Raw genomic sequence first — 17,726 nt, 5'->3', positions numbered from 1 at the left:
ACCACCATCTGTCCCTCTGCATTCCTATCCTGTATATCAAATCTGCCCATCACTTCTTCATCCCCTCTATTGCCTTCACCAACATGTCCATTGAAGTCTGCACCAATTACCACTCTCATTTCTAGGAATATTCTGCGTCACTTCATCTAACTCATTCCAGAACTTTTCCTTCTCTTCAAATTCACATCCCACCTGCGGGGCATAGCCACTAACAACATTGAGCATCACACCTTCAATTTCCAGTTTCAGACTTATAAGTCTATCTGACATTCTTTTCACCTCTAGGACGTTCCTAACAAACTCCTCCTTCAAGATAACTCCTACTCCATTTCTCTTCCTGTCAGTACCATAATAGTACAACTTATAGCCTGCTCCTAAGCTTCGAGCCTTACTACCTTTCTACCTGGTCTCCTGGACACACAGTATATCCACCTTCCTTCTCTGCATCATGTCGGCCAACTCTACCTTTTCCTGTCATAGTCCCAATATTCAGAGTCCCTACTCTCAGTCCCAGGCTCTTTCCTTTCCTCTCTCTCAGCCTCCGAACACACACTCCTCCTCTTCTTCTTGTTCTTGTTCTTCGGCCCACAGTAGCCCAATTTCCATTAGTACCCTGTAGGTCATCAGTACCAATGGCGGTCGTTGTTAACCCGGTCCGCGACCGATCCGGTATGATATAGTTATGGTTGACTCACACGTTTGGTTTTGGCAAAAGTTTTACGCCGGATGCCCTTCCTGACGCAACCCTCTGCATTTATCCGGGCTTGGGACAGGCACAGGAAGACACTGCTCCATGCCCCCCCAAGGCAGGCTTGGAGAGACATGGGCCAGTGCCGCCCTGAGGGTGCATCAATTTTGGGTTTCGAGTCTAAACCTAAAAATTGAATCTGGGTGTCAAACTCAATTCCACAGGTAGCCAAAACTCAAAGCACACTTTAGGTCATAGGTAGAACAGGATAAAAATTTAGTGAACACATGAAAACTAAATGTTTTTTGAACATGAATAAAAACAGACAGGGATATCATTCCAGAATCAATACACTTAAACTTTAAATAACTTGAAATATTCTGCCTGCCATAAAAAGATATCTTGTCAAACATGTCAAATGATACCAAAAATATGTTGCAAAAGTAAAATTGTGAAAAAAATGTGAAAATGGTGCTTTTAAGTAAATGTTAAAATAACAAATTCAAAACATTCAAATTTCTTTGCTCATGTCTTTTTATAGAAAATAAAATTGCATTTTAAATATCTAGAAAGATTTCTCTCTCCATAAAATATATTCTTTCAAAATTATACAAATTCAAAATATGAATATGCTGCAAAAACTGGAAATATAATAAAATTTGCACTTTTCAGCAAAAATTAAAATAGCAAATCATAACATGATGCCATTTTGTCAAAGCTGGATGTTTTGGCAATGAGTTTGTTGACATTTGGTGTCAGGTCCTGTGTTATGGAGATTTTTGTGTTCATCAGTGAGACTACTTCTGTGTGCTGTTCTGTGAATCTTTATCACCAAGAACAGCTTTTCACGCAAATATGTGCTGCCAAACACAATGCTCTCAGTATATCAGCAAAGTGTACAATCCGGAAAACCGTTGCACAAACTTAGTTCAACATGAATTGCCAATAGTGAAAGTGAAACAAGTTGCTCTAGTGCATTTGTGTCTCCCATTAAAGCAATTTCACTTGAATTGCCTTCACTGCATCATACATGTCAGTGATCATGCAGTCATGTTACAGAAGCTGAAGGTTTCAGACGGTGAGATGAGCTGTTATATCACATTTCCCCTTTCCATCCCACAAAACTATGGAGTCTTTTCCTTTACTGTCCATGAACTGACAGTTTTCCTTGCTGAGCTCAAAAACTCTATTGAGAATTTTCCTAATATTACCTGTAATTTAAACCTTAAATTCAGATAAAGTTTACGGTTTGCGTTACAGTGCTCATTACACGCTCAATTTTTAGGACTTTAGCACACTCATCATTACAGTTCTCCTCCTGACTCTTTACTCATATCCTTCCCAGTGGTCCACTTTTTTCACCGCACTTATCAGATCTTGCAACCGTATTTCTACTCAGGCTTACATTTATCAACATTTGCTTTTTTAGGACACAAGACCATGCAAAAATTTATCATGCATGTCTTCAGAAACTCCCTTCGTAAATGGCTGAGCTGATTTGGCTACCTCCTGTGCCATATTAAACTTGCTTTCATTGTAGCTTTACTTTGCGATTTTGCTCTGGTGAATAACAACTGCTAGAATGTTAGATTCCTCTTTAACTCTTCTACTTTCTGTCTCTTTTTCTCTGCATTCAGGTATTTTGCCTCATTGTGCTGTCATAGGATAAATACCTTAATTACAGCCGCATTAGCTCCACAAATAATATCATGGTACTCACAAAAAATGGAGTAGGAGGTATCTTGAAGGAGGAGTTTGTCAGGAATGTTCTGGAGGTGAAAAGAAAGTCAGATAGACTTATGGGTCTTAAAACTGGAAATTGAAGGTGTGACGGTCAGTGTTGTAAGTGGCTATGGCCCGCAGGTGGGATATGTGTTTGAGGAGAAGGAGAAGTTCTGGAATGAGCGAGATGAAGTGCAGAATATCCTCAGAGATGATTGAGTAGTAATTAGTGTAGACTTCAATGGGCATGTTGGTGCAGGCAATGGAGGGGATGAAGAAGTGATGGGCAGGTTTGATATACAGGATAGGAACACAGAGGGACAGATGGTGGTAGATTTTGCAAAAAGGATGGAAATGGCTGAAGTGAACACTTTTCCCAGAAAAGACAGGAACATAGGGTAAGGAGTTAGGAGCACGCAAGCAGACTACATTTTGTATAGATGAGATAACCTGAAAGAGATCTGTGACAACAAAGTAGTTGTAGGTGAGTGTGTAGCCAGACAGCATAGGATGGTGGTTTGTGGATGACTGGTGACAAGGAAGATCAAGAGGTCAAAGGCAGAGCAGAGGACAAAGTGGTGGAAGCTGAAAAGGGAGGAGTGCTGTATGGTTTTCAGGGAGGAGTTGAGAAAGGCTCTGGGTGGTCAGAGTGAGCTTCCAGATGATTGGACAGCCACAGCTAATGTTATCAGGGAGACAGGTAAGAGAGTACTTGGTGTATCATCTGGAAGGAAAGTAGAAAAGGAAAGGAGACTTGGTGGTGGAATGAGGAAGAGCAGGTATATATTCTGTCACGATGTGCTGGGGCGGACTCGAGCAGGGAACCACACTTCGGGGCAGAGATGGGTGGAAAGCGCTTTTATTTGGTTGAAGTGGCAAAACGGGACGGGTTGCAGACTGGACGCAGACTGGACAGTACGAGATGCAGACTGGACGGGTTGCAGACTGGACAGTACGAGATGCAGACTGGACGGGTTGCAGACAGAACTGCAGAGGCTGGGCCTCACCAGTACGGGTTACAGACGGGACGAGTTGCAGACTGGACGAGTTGCAGACTGGACGATACCAGATGCAGACTGGACGAGATGCAGACAGAACGGCAGAGGCTGGGCCTCAACAGTACGGATTGCAGACGGGGCGAGCCCCAGGCAGGGTGGCAGACTGAACAGTACGGGATGCAGACAAGACGAGTTGCAGACAGAACGGCAGAGGCTGGGCCTCAACAGTACGGGTTGCGGGAGGGAACAGAGGTCACGCCGGCCAACTGGGCCCGGCCGTGACTCGGGAAGGGAACAGAGGTCACGCCGGCCAACTGGGCCCGGCCGTAACTCGGGAAGGGAACAGAGGTCACGCCGGCCAACTGGGCCCGGCCGTGACTCGGGAAGGGAACAGAGGTCACGCCGGCCAACTGGGCCCGGCCGTGACTCGGGAAGGGAACAGAGGTCACACCTGGGCCCGTTCGTGGCAGAGGTGGGGCCCGGGTCGTGGCAGGGGGGTGGGGCCCGGGTCGTGGCAGGGGGGTGGGGCCCGGGTCGTGGCAGGGGGGTGGGGCCCGGGGTGGGGCCCGGGTCGTGGCAGGGGGGTGGGGGGTGGGGGGCCCACAGTAGTCCATGAGGATCACAATCCCCCGGCGCCAGGCAGAGAGTGCCGCTGCCTTTTATAAGGATCTTGATTAGCGGCATCTGCTGCAGCTGGCGCAGATTACAACGGGGATCAGCTGTGAACCCTGACATATACAGAGAAAGCGGTTATCAAAGAAAAAGTGGGACACTGAGAGGACTGATGAGAACAGACAGGATTACAAGGAGATATAGTGTAAGGTAAAGATAGAGGTAGCAAAGTCGAAACAAAGGGTGTACGATGACTTGTATGCTCGGTTGGACAGTAAGGAGGGAGACAATGATCTATACAGCTCTGGTATTGTATGAGGAAATCTGGAGTGGCAGAGAAGTATGTTAGACTGGTGCAGCACATGTATGCTAGCTGTGAGACAGCGGTGTGGTCTGCTTTAGGGGTGACAGAGAAGTTCAAGGTGGAGGTGGAACTCCATCAGGGATCAGCTCGGAGCCCCTTCTTGTTTGCAGTGGTGATGGACAGGCTGACAGATGAGGATAGACAGGAAATTCCATGGACCATGATGTTTACAGATAACATTGTGATCTCTAGTGAGAGCAGAGATCAGGTTGAGGAAAATCTAGAGAGGTGGAGGTATGCACTAGAAAGGAGAAGAATGAAGGTTAGCCGCAGCAAGAATGAGTATATGTGTGTGAATAAGAGGAACCTGTGTGGACCGGTGAGGCTACAGGGAGTGGAGATCAAGAAGTTGGAGGATTTCAGATACTTGGGGTCAACAGTCCAGAGCAGCAGAGAGTGTGGAAAAGAGGTAAAGAGACGGGCTCAATCAGCCTGGAATGGGGGGAGAAAAGTGTCAGTCGTACTATACGATAGAAGCAAAACAGCCATAATGAAAGGAAAGGTGTACAAGACAGTGGTGAGACCAGCGATGATGTATGGACTAGAAACAGTTACAATGACAAAAAGACAGTAGGAAGAGCTAGAGGTCGCAGAGATGAAGATGCTAAAGTTCTCTTTGGGAGTGAACAAGATGGATAGGATCAGGAATGAGTCTATCAGAGGGACAACACTTGTTAGACGTTTTAGAGAGAAGGTCAGAGAAGCCAGACTGAGATGGTTCGGTCATGTACAGAGGAGGAATAGTGAATATATTGGTAGACGGATGCTGGAATTGGCGATGCAAGACAGGAGGTCTGGAGGAAGACCAAAGAGAAGATTTATGGATGTAGTGAGAGATGATATGAAGGTAGTTGGTGTGAGAAAGGAGGATACAGAGAATAGGGTTTGATGGAGAAGTTGATTGGCTATGGCGATCCCTGAAGTGAAAAGCCGAAAGGAGAAGAATGACCGCCCCCTGTGTCCTGGCCCAAGGGCTCTGACTTTCAGGTGTCGCTGCAAATCTTGTTCCTCCACCCGTCAGACGCTATGAAAGGCATTCATGAGGCCTCTCACACCTCTGCTTCTCTGAAGAGACTCCTCTCAGAGGGAGGGGGAGGGAGGGGCATGAGATGTTGTTAAATACCAACTCACATTGACAAACTTCTCAGAATCCTTGTGTCCTTGATTCTTGAGAAGGAATCATCTTCACAGAGGAGGCAAACTTTGACCCTATGAAAGTTATCAGGTATCTTGGAGTAAACTTGAAATGTAACTGAAGTAGCTAGAGGCCATGAACAGGAACCTGTGAGTGTTCTGCACGATGGTGGACCCAGGTAGCAGACTAGAGGGATAGTGAGGCACCCATCACACCCAGTTCACTGCCCGTTCACAATCCTCCCATCAGGCTGCTGCCTGGTGATTCAGAACCAGAACCACCAGACATTTGAATAGTTTTTTCTCCGCAAGCCACCAACCTCCTCAGCATATCCTTGAACCCCCCCCCCCCCCATTTCCTTAGACATTTGCTGTTCTCACTGTGTATCTTACTTAAATTTTATATATTTCCTAAGCCCAAATTGTTTTTTGTTGCTAAGTAAATGATTCTTTTCTTATGAATTATAACTCTTATTTTAAATTTTCCGCTATAAGGCGTTGTCTTACCATGTCAAATTCCTGTGTTCATTGCACATTTGGCAATTAAATAGATTCTGATTCCGATCATGGGTGTGGCTGATGAGCTCCAGCAAGCAACTACATCACATGAATTGTTATGGAAGTGTAAAAAGACCCTCCATCGAAGTAACAGCTGAGATGGTTTAGGGAGATGAGGTCCATGGTCCCTGGTTCCTTTGTGGTCTTTTCTGAAGTTTTGTTTAGGCATATAAGATATCATTGAAGTACATTGAGTATCAATGAAGAATCTAGAGAAGCAGTGAAGTACATGGAGAACCAGTGGAGTCTGGAGTATCACAAAAGTATCTGGAGTGCCAGTGAAGTACATGGAGAACAAGTGTACTACCTGAAGTTGAAGTTGGTGGCATACCAGTAAAATACCTGGAGGATATTCTTTATGGGTAATCAAAATACTGTCACTCGAAACTAAGACAAACAGGTTTTGAGATGATTTCTCCCTTCCCCTGCAGATTCCAAAAACCATGTCTCACACACACACACACACACACACACACACACACACACACACACACACTGCTCCACCCCCGGGAGGAACCACACCTCCTGTCCTGCCCCATGTTGTCGGCAAAGCTGACTCACAAACCCCGAGCTGAAAACAGACACACACTCCACACACTCGCACGCACAAACTCACACACACTGCTGAGAGAACAAGAAGAAGAAAAAGAAGAGGGAAAAGGCGAGCGTGCGGCATGAAGTTCTTCCTTAGGATAGCACTTCTTGTCTTCCTCCTGACGGGGACGTTTGGACAAGACTTAGGTGAGGGCGAACTCCCATGTGTCGATGTGACCGGACGTGTGTGTGCAGTGTGTAACCACCGCGTTATTACTATTATTACGGCCTGTATTTTGGTGGGCCTGTCCTTATAAGGCGCAGCGGTTGTGCAGGGCGGAGGGAGACCACGGTTTGCTCGGCCGGAGGAATGGGGGGGGGGGGGGGCATCTAACCAATTTATTCATTGCCATTGGCTTAATTTCTGGTAAATCAAACTTTAACTTTCAAAAGTTTTTTCAAAACCAGAAGTCTAGGAGGACACGAGTCCCCCACCCTCCCCAATTGATCTTGAACCCATTGGATTTAGTCTTCTTCGGGATTATCTCAGATTACTGATTGATCGTGGGACCGGTTTGTATATGTAGCTGTTACTCCTGGTTCAAGGCTGCAAACAAAGGAGACTAATCCGGATCAAGTGATCTAATCCTGACTCATCAAACCCAGAACCAGTTCCCTGTAGCCCTGATCTGTGCATTCATTATTCAGGATGTGTACCCAAGACTCAAAACTCAAATCTTTTGTCATCATGCAAGAACAACGGTATTTAGTCATGTAACCAAGGGTTGGTGAAAGTCATCTATACTGCGTCGAACTACAAAATAACAAATGCAGAGATTCTGGTCTTTTTTTTTTCCATCTTCATACCATCCCTACCCAACAACCCCCACATACCACACTTCCGTTTTCTAGTAAGGCTTCAATATAAGAGCTCAACGCATCTACTGTTGTTACAACTCAAAACAGGAACAAGTCCAGAAAGATATGTAACAGTGGTGACTCCGAGTCAGACATTAATTATAAATAGGCATAGTATATTCACAGTAGAATAAAAACGGTATAAAATAGATAATAGCAGCAGAAAAAAACAGACATACAGTGTAACCTTGGCCCATGATCACAAACAAAATGAGTTTTTGAACAAATTTTGAGTCGACCCCTGTACAAGCCTTAGGTGGACTGTGTGGTTTTCGCATTTAATTATCCCTCATTAAGGCTCCCAGTACAGTGAAAAATGCTTGGGATAGTGTTATGAGGAAGCCTAAACTTATTTCAGTTGATCTGATGAAAGAAATAATAACTAAAAGTGAGCGTGGTGTTTGTGTCGCAGATCTTGCTGAGCACTAAGTCAACCATCTGTTCTGTCCAAAATAACAAAAATGTGCTAAAGTTGATTGATGTGGCTGAAGGGTGACTATGTAAACAAAGCAAAGGTCTCTAGTCTTAGAAGAAAAGTTTGTTTTTAGGGCCGGACAACAAATCAAGAGGTTTTAAATAAATTTCAATGGGAAAGTTTAGTTTGCGAACAGAGTCAAAGAAGAAATTGAATTTGTAGGCCGAGGTGCCAATGTCCATCCATCCATTGTCTGCTGCTTATCCTGCACTCAGCTGTCATCAGGCAAGAGGCTAGTACACCCTGGACTGGTCGCCAGTTAGTTGCAGAGGTGCCACTTTATATATGTGTAATCCAAGGTATGAACCGGTGTGAAACAGAATGCCTCAGAGCTGCTCGCCCCGGTGACAGATGCCAGGAGCACCTTGGACCCTTTGAATAGAGTTCTTTTTAAAAAGAAGCAAAAAAAACAAAACACAGGAGTAATGGGGGGGAGGGGAGGGGGGCAGTGTCTTTGTCCATGGGCATATAGGCTTGTAGACAGGAGGAGCCAGGAATTGAATCAACCTTCTGATTGGAGGGGCGGCAGCTCAGCAAGCTGGAGATCAAGCCCTGAGAAGGCAACGGATGCTCCAGACAGGCTCATCTTTATTGTGTCGTCTGACTTATTGTCTCTTTCGACTAGACAACTTTTGGACCTAGAGACCAACAGCCAGACACTTGGTTCAAATACTCCAATCCTGAAGACCTTTGTCATCCTCCCACCTCGTGCTTTTGATTCTAAGTGGAAAAAAAATTACAAAGCTTGGACAAACCCAACATGTGTGCAGCACCACCACAAAGACACTTCCTGCCTCGGCCCAGATTGGAGGAAGGCTCTTGCTTTCTTCCTCTTGCTTTCTGAGAAGGACTTGGGCACACCAAGACACTCGCTCTTACTCGTATTTTTCACGAGAAGCTGCCATTCAAAATTGGTGAATGTGTTCTTTTTGGTTGTCACTCTTTTGCACAAAGTTAACCTTTTATGCAAATAAACTGCTGGGCAAAGACAAGCAGAACAGCTGGATGATTGGCCCGGGGTGGGTGAAAACTCAGATTCTGCCATTGCATCTCAATGGAGTCAGCGTAATTTTAGCCAAAAACAGCAAAATGTGAAGTGGAGGTAATCAGGAAGAGGATTATGGTGGGCTTAGGTCACCACTCTGACTTAAGGCAGTCAGAAACCAAAGCTGGAAGTAAATGAAGCCTCCAGAGTGAGTCAGGCACTTGATTATTAATTCACAATAGGCACCTTTCCTGTCATGGCTTTGGAGATGCAGTGTGAATCCCCTCAGGATAAATCAGTGGTCCCACTGATGCAGTTCCCCCTCTTTCAGAAGAACAGGTTTCAAACTCCTTAGTGGTAGGTTGCTATGGCGAGTCACAATACATCACATGTAGTTATTGCAATAGCAGATGCTACTACATTAGCCTAAATCTAGTGATTAGAAGCTGCTAGTTTTGTAGTCATGTTTTGTTTTCACCCAGTTATGATCATTTGAGTTTAACTCAAGGTCCTTGTGTCATGATTTTGGGAGGGTACCTAACCCAAATGCAAAAAGCACTGAGGGCTTTATTTACAAATGAAGTGAACGGATGACTGTACTGGATCCGGGTTGCCTCTGGGGCCAAGTCGCAGGAAATTTGCAAGGAAAGGCGAGATGTAGAATTCTGAACCGGGGATGTGGACAGGTAAATAACTCTGGAACAAGGAAAATGCAAGGAAAGGTGAGACAAAGAATTCTGGGGTCAGGAACAAAAAGATAATGAATCTTACTGTGGCAATGACACTCCTCAACACTCCTCCAGGAAGTGCTGACCAGTCTCTGCACAAATGGGCCCATGTGGCGGTAGCCACTGTAGTTTAACACTATAACAACAATAGGCTAGCATCAGGCACATCTTAAGCTCAGCCTGATGAGGCTTGAAAGGTGTGTACTGCACGCCTGTTGGAGTCCACCCTCTTGCACAGCTGCTGCTTGATGAGGCTCTCTGGGAAAGAACTGATAACCCCGGATCCCAACGTCTTGTCATAATTGTCAGCTCTTCAGCTACTATTGAAGCTTTATGCAGTTCTAGGCCAACAAAAATTAATATTAAGTTGTAACAGTTAGCACTTGTTAATGGAAAGATATTTTCGTCCTTAAGCAGCTGTATGAAGTGTTGGCTACATTCCCAAGGGCAGCATCTTGTTTGTAATTTATTTAGTGACGTGCTAGCATGCAGTTTCACTAAAGTCACACTATCGTGCGTACTTATCCCGTGGGTCCGTCCAGTGTCACCGAGGTGGAAGCCATGTTTCTCAAAACAATCAGGACTGAGGGTATGAGGGGAGGAAGTATAGGAAATCTGTGGCGTGTGATCAGATACTGATCCGTGAAGTAAACTCCCAGATGGGATCTGGCTGTCTAGAGCACATATGTCAAACTCAACTCCCGCAGCATAATTATCTGGTCCAACAGCATAATATTTAATTACTATTTAAGTACTATTAGAGCAGGGCTGCTGATATGTTGCACACCATTAATACTACAAGTCCCACAATGCACTACGAGTGCTTTGGAGCGCCAATCAAGTACCTGTAAGCGCGAGCCCCATCTGCTCATCATGTGTGGTCAAAGGAGGTGGGCAGGATCTGGGAAAAAAATGCACGGGGGATTACTCAGGAAATGCTGCTTACAACAGCCCATTCTCATCCCAGTGCATCAGCTGCCTAATGAATGATGAAAGCTTCCTTTTGCATCACATACTGACGTATCAGGAAGCCCTTTCTCGTCATTTTTTGACGGTCCTGGAGCGTTATGTCAACCGCTTGTATTCCTCTCTAAATCTAGTGAAAATATAAGCGGAGTTAGTGTTATGCACTTTGTGTTCCAAAGGAAATATCACGGTCCTCCATTGAAGCGACAATTGACGGGAAAGGGTTGATGCATTGGAATGTGTCGTTAAAAAATTGGGGAAAAAAATTAGACGCTTCTCCAGGCTCGTCAAAAAATGATGAAAAAGGGGGAGCTCATGGATTGGTATGAGACGCCGAGAGAAGCTTCACCATTCATCAGGCGGTTGTCACATTGGGATGAGAATATGTCTCTTATAGAGCCACAAGACATAAATACAACACATTTTTCTTTTATTAAATGTGTAATGTTGTTGTTTATCGACAAGAATGTATAAGCTTTGTTAGTTCAAGGTTGTGGCCTTTGACTCGAGAGCATCAGAGAGCAGAAAACTGAGCTGTAATATGTTTCCTTTTTGTACTCTTATTGCCACCACAAGGCATGTTGGATTTTTTTCTTGAAAGGAAATTCTTTTCTGGCTGTGGAAAAACGTTTTCATGAGAAATTACCCTGGAAATGCTGCAGATAGAACCCTAAGAAATTGATGCGATTGATTTTCAGTTTATTTAATGTTTAATATTGTTTCAATGGGCAATGATTTAAAAATTTTGTTAACTTGAGAGTCAATGTTTACAATAAGTTCATTTCAATAAGGCCCTCAACTTGTACAGATTTTGAAATTTTGTCCCTCTGTGTATTTGAGTTTGACACCCCTGGTCTAGAGTATATCTTCTTTTTCTCCTGTGGGTTGTTTCCTTCAGGGATCACCACAGCCAATGCCTCCATCCATGGTTGGATCCTCTTGGTTGGATCCTCTTTCCGTCCATCCATAAACCCCCTCTCTGGTCTTCCTCGAGTCCTGTCTGGCAGCTCCAACTACAGCATCCTTCTACCAGATCTTCACAATCCCTCCTCTGTCCATGTCCAAATCATCTGAATGTGACTTTATCTGCAGAACATTTAACAAGTCCTGTTCCTCTGATCCTTTCATCCTCCTTACTCCTGAAGAGGAGGCTGCCTCCCGTCTTCTCCTCAGTGTTTCAAAACCAGACACCATGGCTGCTCTCATCTTTGATTTCTTCACCATTTCTTTCATTCTGCCTGATACTCTTTTCCCTAATAGTTCCAGCCTGGTTTCACATGCACCTCCACCTCTTCTCCACCCTCTCTGTTGCTCCTGACCGTTGACCCTCAGTACTAAAAACTCTACTCCCTTTACTCTTCCCTGTACTTCACTCTTCTTCACTCACCGTTCCACTTGGGTTCCTCTAATCCACACGCATTTTGTCTCGTTGTGGCTGACCTTCATCCCCCTTCTTTCCAGGTTACACCTCCACCTCCGGATGTTCCTCCACCTGCTCCCTGCTCTCACTACACATCACAATGTCATCTGAGAACAGATGTACAAATAGTATGTAGATAAAGTGAACAAGAATTAAGAGTAGATAAACAATTTGCAAATGAGCAAAGCCTGTGATGGCCACATGCTGAAGCACAGCAACGTACAACTGTTCACTCTCTATTCCTTCTGGTCCTACCTGAATCCTTGACTGAAATGTTTCCTGATAAACATCCCAGCTTTTGTCACAAAAATTTTAGCTGCCGAAGAATATATTTTTGAAAAAGGACAGTTCCTTGGTATTCTTTTTAAGTGGAGAGAAAGCATTTGCGCACGACGAGGATAATGATGTTTTGCCGCTTCCCTGCTTGATGTGCATCTGTGTTGTGATCAGAAAGGTCAAAGACACTCATGATCCATGATATCTCTCTCTTTGTCTCACTCTCTCTCTTTCTCTCTCACACACAGGATTTGACCTGGGCGACGCCCTAGATGACCTAGGTGACTACCTTTTTGCTTACTTGCCATTATAATTACCACATACATATGAAGGACTGAATAGTTACTCCAATTGATGTACTGTATGTTATCACTAATCATTTTCATCACTTTGCGGTGCCAATGCCATTTAAATGTTCACCTGTTCACAAACACTAATGGCAGCAGAGCCATCATACAATGGCATGGCATGTGGATGGATGGAGCCAACCCTGTGACTGGAGGGTTGCCGGTCCTACCAACTGCGACACAGACATTCATAAAAAATTTTTTTAACCTATACACAGTGCTATAGACTACTTTAAAGAGCATGTGTTATTGGCCGATGCACAGGTCTGCAATTGGTGTGTGTGAATCGACAAGGACGCCCTCGCAGTGCCATTTAGACACATTGGCCTATGCTTTGTGAACGAATGAATCGCTTAGCTGTTCTGCTATGAGTCTGCAGAGCCAGTTTAACACTAGCAGTGATTAGAAGCAAGTGACTGTTACTCAGATGTTGGGTAAAGGATGACAGACTCAGCAAGTGAGAACAACTCGACCATTCAGACTGGTCACCACAGGTAACATTTATACAGATTGAAACTCGAAGGATGACAAGTTTTTCTCCCCACAGAGCCGACACCCGAGAAGCCTAAAGAAGAGCCCAAGGCCCCCGAAAAACCAAAAACTAATGGTCAGTATATTTTCAGTTAAAGTGAATGGGGTCCTGTGACCTGATTCTTTCAATGAAACACAATCCCAGGTTGTCCTGGAGATGGCTGACACATACAAATGGTGCATAAGCTCTGTGACAGGCAACTGTTTTTTCAAGCGCAACTTATTTCCATAGCAACCTTCTGCATTGGCACCAAACACTGCACGGGGTGTTACGCTATGTTATGTCTCATACTGAAATTAACCCTGCAACAATGAAGTTCCCACCATGACCCAGATAGCGGCACATGGAAGCCAGTGTGTTATTTATAGCAGCCCGGGTCTTGTGACAGTCTGAGAGCGCAGTTTACACTGCGCCACTTTGAAGGGAAAGTTAAACTGTTGGTGGAACAACAACAAATGGAACGGTGAGGCAACAGGAGGTGGAGATGAAGAAAGGTGGACAGTTTTGAGAACCGAGGGTTAGCTATCCAGAGCAATTAAGAGGGTGGAGAGTTGGAGAAAGGCATGGAAGCGGGTTTTAGCACATGGGGAAATTTGCGGAGGTGATGAAAGAACATTAGCCAGTGAAAGGAATGGTGGAGAAGACGGTGGTGAGAGCAGCCATGTCTGGTTTGGAGACTGAGAAGACAGGAGGCAGAAATGAGGATGTAGAGGTCACTCTTTGGGAGTGAGGAGGGAGAGGATCAGGAATGAGTCCATCAGAGGGACAGCACATGTTAGATGTTCTGGAGATAAAAACTAGACTGAGTTGGTTCTTTTAGGTCTTTGAGAACCACCCAGTTGCCTGGTTTAAGATCGTGTCATCCGCTTGTTCATGGATGACAGCTGTGAGTCTAAGTTTTTACAGTACTCAAGCATGGAGGTGTTATACAGTTCTGTGGAAAACATTGCGGTTTGGGAGCCATGCGCAGGGTTGGTTCCCGTATTGCGATTTCTGACGTTAAGGATTTCAAAGGGATGTTCTTTTGGGCATCCTCACCTACGCAAGTATTCGAGTTAGGGCTTGTGTCCGTTTTCAGGCCAGTTTAGACAAAACATCAAACATGTTTATGTTTTATTTTACCATGCTTATGCTTGACAGCGCCACCACTCTGAGGGTGGTAGGCACAATGTCCTCTTACTTGCAGAAAGTAAGAAGACATTGTGCCTATTTCCATTCTCAATCCCTTAGATCAGGGAAAACTCTGCAGTTGTTTGACCACTGGTCTGATGCCGGCTGCAGCATGATGATGAATCTTGATATGAACTTCACCAGAATTAGTGAGGTGCATTTAGTGGTTGTTTGATGTTGGTATTTTTCCTTTCCCTTCCAGATGACCTGAACCTTTTTGATGCCCTCGGACCAGGTAAAGCAACACCTCACACACCTTTTGTGATCCTCATGCATCACACAATTGAAACATGATAATCTAACACATGCAGTACTCCATGTACATTTGTCAACTCAAGTCAAAGCAAGGGCAAAATTTATAAAACAGAAAATTTGTTGCAGATGATCCAGAGCCCGAGAAGCCGAAGCCCCCAAAGAAACCCGCTCATGGAGATGGTGAGTTGAATTATCTTCTGCTTTCTTTGAAATTGAACAATACATGTTTCTTGTGCCTGGTGTAGGAGTTGTGCGCTTCAGGTGGACAGATCTTCTACGTACCTCAAGGGATATGAAAGCGTAGAGGAAAATATCAGTAGTAACAAAAGATTGTGGGCCAAAATGAAAGGAAAGGTGGAGAAGACAGAGGTGAGAGCAGCCATGTCTGGTTTGGAGACACTGAGGAAGACAGGAGGCAGAGTTGTGGAAGTTCCCTTTGGGAGTGAGGAGTATGGAGAGGATCAGGAACAAGTTCATGAGAGGGACAGCACATGCTAAATGTTGTGGAGATAAAGTCACACTGAAATGGTTTGGACATGGACAGAGGATAGATGAAGAGGATCTGGGTAGAACGATGCTGAGGTTGGAGCTGCCAGGCAGGAGATCCAGAGGAAGACCAGAGACGAAGTTTATGGATAGAGGGAAAGAGGACTGAAATTTTGTGAGAGCCCTGGGCTTGGGATTTGTGTTAAAAAAAACAAGCACAAGAATATATGTATACGTAATGGTCTCTCCATGTATGGGGAGGGGAGAGTGGTACATTCTCCTGGACCCCTTGTAATCCTCTACGATCTCCTTGGTCTTGTCAGTGTTCAGAATGAGATTGTTGTTTGAGCACCACTGTGCCAGGTGCTGGACTTCTTCTCTGTAGTGGGACTCATTGTTGCTCAATATGCGATCTCACAACCCTGCAGTGTGCAGGTGTTCAGGATCAGTGGGGAAGATGTGGAATCCTCCGTTCTCACTGCCTGAGGCTGTTTGGAAAGAAAGTCTTGGATCCAGGAATAGAGTCATGCAGACAATTCCAGGTTGTGGAGCTTCTATACCAGCTTGTCTAGGAATGTGAGACAGGGCCCTGTGGAGTGCGAGACGGCTCCTCTGTAGAACGGTTCTTCCTGACGGCGAACCGACATCCTTGGCGTCCTTGATGTGCTTTAGGAATCATCCTTTTGAAGCACTTCTTGATCACCGGGGTTAAAGCGCTAGGGCGGTAGTCGTTGAGGCAAGTGGTTACTAGTGTTTCCGGCAAAGGCACAATGATGGATGACCTGAGGCAGACAGGGACTATTGAAAACTGCAGGGACTGATTGAAAATGTCCAGAAACTCTTCTGCCAGTTGGTCAGCACATGATTTCAGGGCCCTACCCGAGGCACTGTTGATGTTGCTCTTCCTCAGGGTTGAACTCAATTGGTGCAGCTTCAGGACAAGAGGGTTGTGCTAATGAGGCAGATGTACAGCCTCTCTGCTGCCTGATGAGTCGAAATGTGCGAAGAAGCTATTCAAGGTGTCAAGCAGGGGGTTATGGCTGATCTGCTGAGCACTGCCCTTGTAGTCAGTGATGGCCCTGATATCTTTCCACATGTGGTGTGGATTATTGTTATTGCATAACAAGTCATCGTATAATAGATCCGCCCCTAACCCTGGCAATTATATTGAGAAACTCCCCACAGGGGCATCAGAACTGAAGAAGCCTCTTGGATGAGGGGGGAAATATCTATAAGTGAAGAAAATGAAGTCAGGACAAGAACATTTGACATGAATTTACCATGGCCTGTATAACTGAGAACCTCCACAAACATCCAGTGCATTGTAGTCTCTTGTTGGAAAGTTTGTGGATTTGTGGAATTTAGGGAGCATGGCTTTTAGTTCCACATTGTTAAAGTTGATCTGGCTGCTGATCAGGCAGTAGAGCTCCACCAGCACTAGCTTAGTGCTAGCTTGCAGTGCAGTGGTATACAGTATATGCTGCTACGATAATGATGGAGCTGAGCTCCCCGACCATCAGTCAGGATTGCAGAACAGTCTGCATTTTACTGCATTGTATTCCAAATTGGGGGAGCAGATTAGTCAGATAATACTCATAGCTGTAAACCACCAGTTGTGGTGAATGCACAGAGTCAAAATGTGCAGATGAGACACTGAGTAGTTGTCTGTCTGTATATGTGGCCCTGCGATTGACTGGCAACCGGTCCACAGTGTACTTCGCTTCTCCAATGGTATCTGGGATAGGCTCCAGCTTCCCCTGTGACCCTGAGTAGGATAAGGTGACAATGGATGGATGAATGGATGGATTGAGTTTGCGTTTGGTCGTTTTTTGACGTTATTCTTCTTCCTTTCCATTCAAGGTGACCTGGACCTTACAAATGCCTTAGGACCAGGTAAAGCAACACATCACACACATGTAGTACTCTACGTTCACTCCTCAACCAAAGCCAAATCAAGTACCAAATTAATAAAACAACATTTGAAAACTGCAGATGATCCAGAGCCTGAGAAGCCTAAGCCCCCTAAGAAACCGGCTTCTGGAGATGGTGAGTTGAACTATCTTCTGTTTTCTTTGAAATGTTATAAGATATGTTTGTTGTGCTTGGTGTGCGACTCAAATGGAGGACCTTCCAAGTACGTCTTTTGGAAAACGTGGAGGAAAATATCAGGGGTGACAAAGGAGTATTAGCTAAAATTAAAGGAGACACTGAATGGTTACAGAGTGAAAGAACAGGTGGAGAACAGGTATGTCCAAACCAGACATGGTTTGGAGACACTGAGGAGAAGAGAGAGATGAAGTAGTGAAAGTTCCTCTTTGGGAGTGAGGAGGATCAGGAAGGAGTCCATCAGAGGGACAGCACATGTTAGATGTTCTGGAGATAAAGTCACACTGAGATGGTTTGGATATTGACAGAGGAGGGATGACGTGGATTTGGATAGAAGGATGCTGAGGCTGGAGCTGTAAGGCAGGAGGTCTAGACTAAGCTATGCTAAGATGATGATTGATTATGTCCATTTTCCGACTTTCCGAAAAGTAGTGTGCTATAGATCTGACCAT

General features: G+C 44.9%; 1 protein-coding gene and 1 long non-coding RNA gene across 5 annotated transcripts in view; one reads left to right on the top strand and one right to left on the bottom strand.

Annotated features, from left to right (window-relative positions):
* cd99 (CD99 molecule) overlaps positions 1-17,726 on the top strand; it is a 47,085-nt gene that overhangs the window by 19,076 nt on the left and 10,283 nt on the right. For 2 of the 4 annotated variants that reach the window (XM_086147844.1, XM_086147845.1), the window contains 6 exons: positions 12,627-12,659; positions 13,273-13,332; positions 14,630-14,662; positions 14,809-14,862; positions 17,029-17,061; positions 17,161-17,214. In XM_086147844.1, coding sequence (XP_086003970.1) covers positions 12,627-12,659; positions 13,273-13,332; positions 14,630-14,662; positions 14,809-14,862; positions 17,029-17,061; positions 17,161-17,214 — 267 coding nt within the window. Of the gene's footprint in view, positions 1-6,613; positions 6,818-12,626; positions 12,660-13,272; positions 13,333-14,629; positions 14,663-14,808; positions 14,863-17,028; positions 17,062-17,160; positions 17,215-17,726 lie in introns of those variants that run through there. The other 2 variants (XM_086147846.1, XM_086147843.1) reach the window with 2 other exon arrangements.
* On the bottom strand, positions 9,782-10,577 carry LOC147233234 (uncharacterized). Its single transcript, XR_015106312.1, has 3 exons — positions 10,562-10,577; positions 10,238-10,299; positions 9,782-9,852 (listed from the first exon to the last, which is right to left on the bottom strand). It is a non-coding gene; the product is annotated as an uncharacterized LOC147233234 (long non-coding RNA).

The sequence above is a fragment of the Fistularia commersonii genome, chromosome 6 (genome assembly GCF_037954325.1).
Source record: "Fistularia commersonii isolate RoL2024-O1a breed Wild chromosome 6, RoL_Fcom_v1.0, whole genome shotgun sequence".
Taxonomy (NCBI): domain Eukaryota; kingdom Metazoa; phylum Chordata; class Actinopteri; order Syngnathiformes; family Fistulariidae; genus Fistularia; species Fistularia commersonii.
This window is presented reverse-complemented; position numbering and strand designations above follow the sequence as displayed.